The 9,941-nt window shown below is 48.8% G+C and overlaps 1 protein-coding gene and 1 pseudogene across 1 annotated transcript; both read left to right on the top strand.

Moving 5' to 3' along the window:
• Nucleotides 1–1,505: 1,505 nt before the first annotated feature.
• On the top strand, nucleotides 1,506–2,198 carry LOC148097968 (uncharacterized). Its single transcript, XM_087831088.1, has one exon. The coding sequence runs from the start codon at nucleotides 1,506–1,508 to the stop codon at nucleotides 2,196–2,198; it is 693 nt and encodes a 230-aa protein (XP_087687214.1).
• Nucleotides 2,199–2,244: 46 nt separating this feature from the next.
• Nucleotides 2,245–5,103, top strand: LOC148097967 (uncharacterized; annotated as a pseudogene).
• The last annotated feature ends 4,838 nt before the right edge of the window (nucleotides 5,104–9,941 follow it).

Here is a 9,941-nt window from a genome sequence, read left to right as displayed (position 1 = left end):
GAGATGGAAATGGGTTCCTTCATAAGCTCCTGTTTATTGCAGGTTTCACTGAGTTGAAGTAATATTTTTGAAAAGCTTTGATCATGAAGTCAATTCCAAGCAGGCAAATAGACATAACTTTGGTTGTGTATTACAGATGAGGACAGATCACAAAAAACAAAAACTACCAGGGTCAGAATTATTAGCTCCCCTGATGCTAATAGCCAAAAGTGTATTGTTTTTGCTGGGTAACAGCCTGCACACTTGCTATGAAGTATTGTCAGCAAATATCACACTTATCTCCTGTGCAATCCCAGCCTGTTCTTGTTTGGTGAGTCTCTCGGGCTGCTCCAGATTTGACTCCCTTCTAGTAAAAACTTCACCACACATATTTTCAATAGGATTCAAGTCAGCGCTTTGTGCCCTCAGTGTGGGTATTCTTCTTTTTACAACTTGCCCCATTCATACATACATGTTTTCCATGGTTTTCCCATGTAAGTGCTTTCTATTCACATTCACACACACCCGGTGGGATGCATAAGGGGTTAGCATCTTGCCCAAGGATATTTGGCATGCAGACAGAGCACATGAGGATTGAGCTACCAACTTTTAGTAGGTGACCTCCTCTACCACCTGAGCTACAGCCACTCCTAGTTTTAATAGCAGCATAGTTTTAATGTATATTTTAGATCCTTGTCATGTTGGGAGACAAAGCGATGACCCAGACCCAGTTTTCCTGCTTTCTTTCAGAGTCTTCACATATCCTTCTTTCTTCGTGAAATCTTCCACCTTGACAAAATTCCCAGTTCTTTTTCTAACTTTGCTCGGTGTTTCACTATGGGAATTGCCTCGGCGTGACCAACTACGGAAGCTCCAATGACACCACGTCTGTCAATGACAGACCTGTCGAGCCGTGCTCAGGGCTCCGCCCCCTCATACTAACACGGCCGACCAGCTCCTCCTAACTCATTCTCACTTTCTTCCTGTGAGAAACTACTTTGAGCTCCCTCAGCGCATCCAGGCTAACTTGATTAGCTGCTTAACAGTTCTCAGGCGTCCCGTGTAGGAGTTCGTCGCCGAACGCAGTTTTTACGGTTCCAGTTTGGATCGTGCTGAGTAAGTCCTTCGAAAGAAGTGTACTTAGAGTTGCACTGTGGAACAGCAACCGCGTCAGGCGAGCTGTCCCAGTGGTTTCTGGTTTTAGTTAGCGAGGTAGCCAATGTTGTGTGACTCGGGCTAACGCGTTACGGCGAGCTGTTCGTTCAGTGTCCGGCTAGCATTAACTTGTTAGCAGGCCTCGAACCACATTAGCGTCTCACTAGCATTAGCTTGTTGGTCGACCTAGGGTTTGGTTAGCATTAAGTTGCTAACAATATTGGCTAGCGGAGTGCAGCTAACGTGTCACGACGAGCTGACTCCCGCGGCGACTAGATCGGAATTAACACCCGCTGCTAGTCCTAGCCACTTACGGGCTAACGTGTCGAGACGAGCCTGGTGTAGCGTAGTCTCACCCCTTTCCGCTAACCATGTCTATGGCTCCTACTCCTGCCAAAAGGTCGGAGCCGAAGGCCAAAGAGGCTGCATCTCGCCCGTGCCCCGCATCATGCGGTGCCACCATCTCGGGCAGGGACCCTCATCCAATGTGCATCGTCTGTATGGGTGCCAAGCATGCTCAGGCTTCACTGGCGGACCCTCAGGGATGCCCACACTGTACTTTAATGGCAGAGAAAGTCCTGGAAAGGAGGCTGAGAGTAGCAGTAACGAACAGTCAGGACCCCTGCCTGTCGGCCGCTACTGCTACGAGTGATATCCATCATCCGCGAGCCTCCACAAGCTGGGTGGACATGATGGAAGAAGAGTCCCCGCTCATGCCACCATCGTTCGAGGACCTCCTCAATCAAAACGAGGACGCGGAGGGCGATGCCGACTCCGACCTCCTCGACCTGGAGGACATGGATGAGGAACAGGAGGATGACTCTAACTTTCCTCCCCAGCAGTCCAGGCCACCAAGTGGGGCTGAAGTTGCACCCCCGGTGGACAGCAATTTGTATGAGGACTGCAAACGGGCTGCTGCCCAGCTAGGCATCCCATGGCCAGCCGCCCAGGATGCCAAACAAGATAGATCGCCTCACGGCTTTGCCCAACAAGATAGATCGCCTCACGGCATCTATTTATCAAAGGATGTACAAATATGCTGCACAGTCAGTATGCTCGCTTAATGCATTCACACTGCTATCAGCATATAAGGCAGAAATTCTGGAAGACATGGGCCGTCAGCTTGACTCGGGTTCCCCGAACCCAGCCCTCTGGGGTGAAATCTGCGTGGTTAATGATCTCATTCTTCGCCCCTCCAGGGGAGCAGTCCAAGGGTGTGGCCGCGTTATGGGCCTTGCAGTCTCGGGTGAGAGAGCCTTGTGGCTAAACCTGTCAGGCCTAGGTGATGCTCAGAAGGCTGAGGTCATGGATGCAGCCTATGACCCAACCAAGGGTCACTTTGGCCCAGCCCTGTAGAGAATGAGAGGAACAAGCACCTGCAAGACGCAGGAGGGAGAAGCATTCAACCTCTGCTTACCCAGAAAACCTAACTCTCAGCCCCAGCAGATGCCAAGAGCTGGCTTTGCACCAACAGCAGCAGCTGTGAGAGGGAGACAGAGTGGGGTCAGAATGCAGAGAGGAGCAGGAGGCCAGCAGGGTGCCCACCAGGCCAAGGTAGAGAACCGAAGACCTTGGGGCAAGCATTCCTTTGCAGCAGCTGCTGCAAAGAACAAGCCGTCACACCCCGGAGAGGGGAAAAAGAAGCGGTCAGCCTAGCACACCTGCAACATTCTGTTTCACACCTCTTTTCTCCCCCAAAGAGAAGGAAGGTGTTAGAAGGGGTAACCAAATCCCTCCAAGGTTCAGGGTCTCCGGAAGTTTCCAGTTCACCAGGAGCACCCTCTCAGTCTCCTCCTCCAGTTCAGGGAGGACAGACTTGTGGACAAATGGCGCAGTGTCACCAAACACTCCTAAGCACTCTGTCTGTGTCACCAAGCACTGCCCAGAGTCACCAGACACTTCACTGTGGTTTGGGGGTAACAAAAGAAATGAAACGTGCATTTCTGCAGCCAGGCAGTTTGCCAAGGGCGGAATGTCCCCCCAGTTTCAAAATAAAAACAAAAGAAAATCACTGCCATTTGTCTTTGTTCCCAGCGGGGGGAGCTAAAGCTCTTCCTGAGGGGGAGAGCCCCAACTCCTTCCGGGAGACAGGGGTGACGTCACGCTACCGCGTCTTCAGAGGCCCGCTCGCAGCGCGGCTGGAGCGGTGGCGCGCATGCGAAGTTCATCCCTGGGTCTTGTCAACCATTTCCCATGGTTACAGACTACAGTTTGTGATAAAACCACCGAGATTCGGCGGAGTGTTAGCTTCTGTGGCCAGTGGTGATTCAGCGAATGTGCTGGAGGAGGAAATATCCTCCCTGTTACACAAACAGCCGATCAGAGCGGTTCCGAGCGAAGAAGCTCAGCAGGGCTTTTACTCCCGCTATTTCCTAATCCCGAAAAAGGACGGAACGTCGCTCCATCCTATACTAGATCTGCGTGTGTTAAACAAGCATTTGAGAAAGTACACGTTCAGAATGCTCACACACAAGACGCTTTGTCGCTCAATTCACACTGATTGGTTTGGTTGGTGATTGGTTTGTTACAATCGACCTATCAGACGCATATTTTCACATCGCCATTTATCCTCCACACAGGAAATATCTCAGGTTTGCTTATCAGAGCGTAGTGTACGAGTTTCAAACTATCCCATATGGGCTATCCTTAGCTCCAAGGGTGTTCAGCAAATGTGTGGAGGCAGCGCTGTCTCCGTTAAGGAACAGCGGCATCAGAATATTCTCTTACATAGACGATTATCTAATATGCTCCGAGGTGGTAGTGAATCACCTCACGGAGCTTGGGTTCACAATCAACCTGGAAAAGAGCCACTTGGAACCCGCACAATTTACAGAGTATCTGGGGCTGAGAATAGACTCTTATCGTATCACACTTTCAGAGCAGAGGATTGCATCCTTCACTCACTGTCTTTCCCGTTTTCAGCTGGGGAAAGTCGTGCGGTTCCGACTCTGTCTCCGCCTCCTCGGCCTCATGGCCTCGGTGATATCGGTGGTACATTTGGGGCTGCTTATGATGAGAGATTTTCAGCTGTGGGTCGCTTCTCTGCAGCTGTGCCCTCGCCGACATCTCAGTCGTGGTGTAAAAATAACGCAGCCGTGTATCACGGCTCTCTGGCCTTGGAGGAGCCCAACAGCTCTCGCTGCGCGGGTACCTCTCGGGGCAGTATCATCCAGGGTGACGCTGACCACAGATGCATCCCTGTCAGGTTGGGGTGCAACTATGATGGGCAGAGCAGTGAATGGCGTTTGGTCACAGAGACTCGCTCTGAATCACATAAATGTGCTGGAGCTCCGCCCAGTGCTCCTAGCCTTACAGCATTTTCTGCCATATCTCCGGGGACAACATATTTTAGTGAAAACAGACAACTCCACTGCAGTTGCTTATATCAACCTCCAGGGCGGCACCCGTTCTCGGCAGCTACACATGTTAGCCAGGGAAATAATTGTGTGGAGCAGCACTCGGCTCCTCTAACTTCAGGCAACTCACGTGCCAGGAATTCTGAACAGGGGGGCGGACCTCCTCTCCAGAGGAAATCCACTGTTTGGAGAATGGAGGCTTCACCCACAGGTGGTGGAGCAGATTTGGCAGAGATACGGCCGGGCTGCCGTAGATCTCTTCGCCTCGCGAGAAAACACACGGTGCCCTCTGTTTTTCTCCCTGTCAGACGCAGATGCGCCACTGGGCGCGGATGCGCTGGCCCATCCATGGCCAAAAACTCTGCTGTATGCTTTCCCTCCCCTCAGCCTGATCTCCCCAACACTGATCAGAGTGAGGGATCAGGGGCTGTCACTGATTTTAATAGCTCCACGGTGGCCATCCAAACACTGGATAGCAGAAATCATCCAGCTTCTGGTGGACGAGCCATGGCCACTCCCCATCCGCAGGGACCTTCTGTCTCAGGCGCGGGGGGAGGATATACCATCCCCATCCAGACCAGGTTGCTCTCTGGGCCTGGCCCGTGAAAGGTGAAATTTGAAGGCAGCAGGCATGCCTCCGAAGGTTATTGAAACCATTCAGAATGCCAGAGCCTCCTCCACTTGTTCCGTTTACAGCAGTAAATGGCGTGTTTTTGAAGAGTGGTGCCATGAAAAGCAGATTATCCCTTTTCAGTGTTCAGTGGTGGAGCTGTTGTATTTTCTTCAAGACTTGCTGGACAAAAGGAGAGCTTTTTCCACCATAAAGGTCTATTTAGCAGCTATTTCAGCCTGCCACGTGGGGTTTGGTGATAAACCTGCCGGGCAGCACCCCCTTGTATATCACTTCATGAGAGGGGCGCGTCGAACGCTCCCAGTTTCTAGACCACTGGTCCCTTTATGGGATATGTCAGTCGTTTAAGACGCCCTCTCCCGCCACCCTTTTGAGCCTATTGGGGCAGTGGGGTTGAAGTTTCTCTCTCTTAAAACCACTCTGCTGTTGGCTCTAACCACAGCCAAGCGAGTTAGTGAATTACAGGCTCTGTCTATTCACCCCGGGACTCACTGTGGGGTGGCTGTAGCTCAGGTGGCAGAGCGGATCAGCCACTAACCAGAAGGTCGGTGGTTCAATCCCAGGCTGCTCCAGTCTGCATGCCAAATATCCTTGGGCAAGATACTAACCCCATGTTGCTCTCTGATGCATCCATCGGAGTGTGAATGTGTATGAATGTTAGATACTTAGCACTTAAACTTAGAAGTGCTTGTGTGAATGGGTGTGATTGGGTGAATGAATTAGCTGTATAAAGCGCTTTGAGTGCTTGGACAGAGTAGAAAAGCGTTATATAAGAACCAGTCCATTTACCATTTACCATTCACTAAAGCACGCCTGAGGCCTAACCCAGCCTTTGTCCCTAAGGTGTTGGAAACGTCATCCTAGCTTTTCACCCCCCTCCATTCTCTTCAGGGAGGGAGCAGAGGCTGAACACTTTGTGCCCTGTCCGGGCCTTGGGGACTTATGTTGACAGAACAGCTGGATTCAGGAAGTCGGATCAGCTGTTTGTTTCCTTGGCCTCCCCTCACAAGGGCAGGCCCGTATCACGCCAGAGGCTAGCTCATTGGATTGTAGAGGCCTTAGCTCTGGCTTATAGCTGTAAGGGCTTGGAGTCCCAGGGGGGCCTCCAAGCCCCCCCGGGACTCCAAGCTCACTCCACTAGGGGTGTGGCCACATCCTGGGCTTTGTTCAGAGGTGTATCAGTTCAAGATATTTGTGCAGCAGCAAGCTGGGCTACGCCGCACACGTTTGTCCGGTTTTATCAGCTGGATGTTGCACAGTCATCCCTGGCTCAGACAGTGCTGGATTCTGGTGCCTCAGGTTCGACCTGAGATCCTGGATTAGTATTGGAGAGTAGCTTCGGGAGCTGGCGCAATCCAGGAGTGGGCCATATCTCCCATAGTGAAACACCGAGCGAAGTTAGAAAAAGAACGTTGGGTTACTTAACGTAATCCCTGGTTCTTTGATAACAGAGTGAGGCGTTTCACCAACACTTCTCTCCTTGCTTAGGCACAGAAAAAAATCTGCTTGGAATGAGTTAGGAGGAGCTGGTCGGCCATGTTAGTATGAGGGGGCGGAGCCCTGAGCACGGTTTGACAGGTCTGTCATAGACAGACGTGGTGTCATTGGAGCTTCCGTAGTTGGTCACGCCGAGGCGATTCCCATAGTGAAACACCTCACTCTGTTATCAAAGAACCAGGGACTACGTTAAGTAACCCAACGTTCCCATTTCTCTTCTGCAGAAGGGAATTTTTTTCTCGGTCTGCAACCTTGCAGGCCAATCCTGTGCAGAGTTCTAATGATTGTCTTTGAGACTTCAGACTTGAGAGTTGTTCTGGGGTCTATAGACACATTTTTCCCTATTTTTTTCCCCAGAGTCTCTGAAATCTTTCCTTTCATACCTCTGTCAGGCTTGTTCTGTCCTGTGTGGCTCTCGGTGTTCACCACTCATCCAACGTGTGAAACCTGCTGTGAGGACAATTAAAGTGTGGCCAGAGGGGACAGACACAGTGCTCTAGGACAGATTTAAAAACACAAACTGGAATACGTTCACCCACACAGACTTGGACCAATACGCCTCATCTGTAATGGAGTACATCTCCAAAACCACAGACAGTGTCACCACCCAGAAACGGATCACCATGTACCCCAACCAGAAGCCTTGGATGAACCGGGATGTTTGTCTCCCCCTGAAGGCCCGCAACACCGCCTTTAGGTCAGGAGATGCACACGCCTACACTACAGCCACGGCTAATCTAAAGAAGGGTATCAAAAGAGCCAAACACCATTACAAAAAGAAGGTAGAAGAACACTTCTCCAACTCCAACCCCAGACACATGTGGCAAGGATTCCAGACCATTACAGACTACAGGACCACCAAACCCTCCCCCGCATCCTCTGATGTCTCCTTCCTCAATGAGCTCAACAACTTTTATGCTTGTTTTGAGCGAGGGAACCCCACAATCACAACCAAAGCAGACATGATGCCAGACCACCAACCTCTGACTCTCTCCCCCACCGATGTAGGAGCGGTGCTGAGCAGGATCAATGTCCACAAGGCTGCAGGTCCTGATGGCATCCCCGGGCGTGTTCTCAGAGCGTGTTCTGAGGAGCTTGCAGGAGTGCTCATAGACATATTCAACCTGTCCTTGGCCTACGCCGTGGTACCGGCCTGCTTCAAATCCACCTCCATCGTCCCGATACCCAAAAACTCCAACCCATCTAGCCTCAATGACTACCGCCTAGTAGTACTCACCCCCATCATCATAAAGTGCTTAGAGCAGCTGGTCCTAGCACACTTCAAATCCTGTCTCCCCCCCACCCTGGACCCCCACCAATTCGCATACCGCCAGAACAGGAGCACAGAGGATGCACTCTCCATCGCACTGCACTCTGTTCTCTCACACCTGGACAACAACAACACCTACGCCAGAATGCTGTTTATAGACTTCAGTTCAGCATTCAATACAATCCACCCCTCACAACTCATCAGGAAACTGACAGACCTGGGCATCAGTTCCCTCATGTGCAAATGGTTACTGGATTTCCTGACCAACTGCCCCCAACATGTCCGGCTGGATAACCACTGCTCATCTACAATCACAATGACCACCGGTGTACCACAAGGCTGTGTGATGAGCCCTTTCCTCTACTCCCTCTTCACCCACGACTGCAGACCTGCCGATGGTTCTAACACCATCATTAAGTTTGCAGATGACTCCACGGTGATTGGCCTCATCAGTGACAACGATGAGGCCACCTACAGGGAGGAGGTGGATCGTCTGGCTGAAACAATCTGCTGCTTAACACTGAGAAGACCAAGGAGCTCATCGTGGACTATTATTGCTAATATATATTTGTAATATATCTATATCATGGCTAAAGCACTTCTGGATGGATGCAAACTGCATTTTGTTGTCTTGTACCTGTGACATGTGCAATGACAATAAAGTTGAATTCTATTCTATTTAAATACCTTGATGATACTTCTTACTGCAGTTCTTGACACTTAGAAATGCTCTTATAACTTTGTACATCCATCACCTGCTTTGTGAGCATCAACGATTCTTTATCTTAAGTCTGAACTGATTTGTTTTGTTTTTTCCATGGTCCTTATCAAGTGACAGCTCAAACTTTTGCTTAGGTTTTTATATTATGTCTAAATTGAAAGATAGCCCTCAGCTGTAAATAGATTTTATTAGCTTTGGGCATTGCAAAGTTAAAGCACATCATTGCACAGCACCAGTTTGTTCAGTTATTTGTGGGCTAATAATTTTGACACTGGTCATTTTTGTTTTATTCTGAAATGTTTTTTTTTCTGTTATTGTGTATAAGAGAATAATTGATCCTCTCTAAAGAAAACTGCTTTGTTTAGAAATACTATGTTTTAAATTCCTTGTTCAGTTGAAAAAGCACCTAGGGAAATTTTGAGAAAAACTTTAAATTTCAAATGAGAGACTAATCATTTTGTCCTCATCTGTTTACCTCAGCTTCTGTGAGTATGGGTGTAGCTCCCCGGCTGCTGCTCTATTAAAACACTGATGGAAAAGTTAATCATGCTGGTGGTGATGTTTGAAAGAAAACTGTGATTTTGATCAATCAGGGACAACTTGCCTTGAGTATCTTGCCCAAGAATATTTGACACATGAAGTGAAGGAGCAGAGGTTCAACACACTGACCTCGGATTAAAATTCAACCTGCTCTATCACCTGAGCAACAACTGCCCTGTGTGGTGACTGTTAAAACTAAATCCTTCACCACGTCTAGATTTGATGTTGCTATTTGTCTCGCTTCACAAATTAGCAGCAGGACAAACGTATCTCTGTAGGTCTGTTGTTAACTGGTTTGAAGTTACAGACATGGACAAAATGCATCTACAGCTTAACAGCAGGGACAATTATGAACACACCACAGCTAGAATGACTTTAATTAAGAAATATAAATGTTATCTAAGTTTAACATAAGAAGGCAGTGGATGCCAAATGTGACTAACACTCATAAGATTGATTTATTTATTTTTAATAAAAAAAATACAGCACTCAGGTTTTGTATGTCGAGCCACACAAAGGAATTTTGTTAAACAGCATCTGACTGGGACAATGAACAGACAAAACAGTGTTTGCCAGCGCTAGTGTTTAAGCAAATGATTTAAATGAGTAATTACAATATAACAATTTAGTAAAATACAGGCAGTCACCTGCACTTAATTCAATAGCAACTGTGTCAAATCTAATTGGGGCTAATTGATACCTGCTGCAAATACAATCAGCAGGACCACAATGGAGATCTAATTGTCAGATGTCAGAAATCATCATGTATATATAGAAAAGAAAATCAACATA

Source organism: Neolamprologus brichardi, chromosome 17 (genome assembly GCF_056152115.1).
Source record: "Neolamprologus brichardi isolate AB-2024 chromosome 17, ASM5615211v1, whole genome shotgun sequence".
Classification (NCBI taxonomy): Eukaryota; Metazoa; Chordata; class Actinopteri; order Cichliformes; family Cichlidae; genus Neolamprologus; species Neolamprologus brichardi.
Note: the sequence above shows the minus strand (reverse complement) of the source record. Positions and strands in the feature narration are given on the sequence as shown.

Bases quoted from the DNA above. Each gene is read 5' to 3' on its own strand.
- LOC148097968 (XM_087831088.1), top strand. From the start codon at position 1,506: ATGTCTATGGCTCCTACTCCTGCCAAAAGGTCGGAGCCGAAGGCCAAA.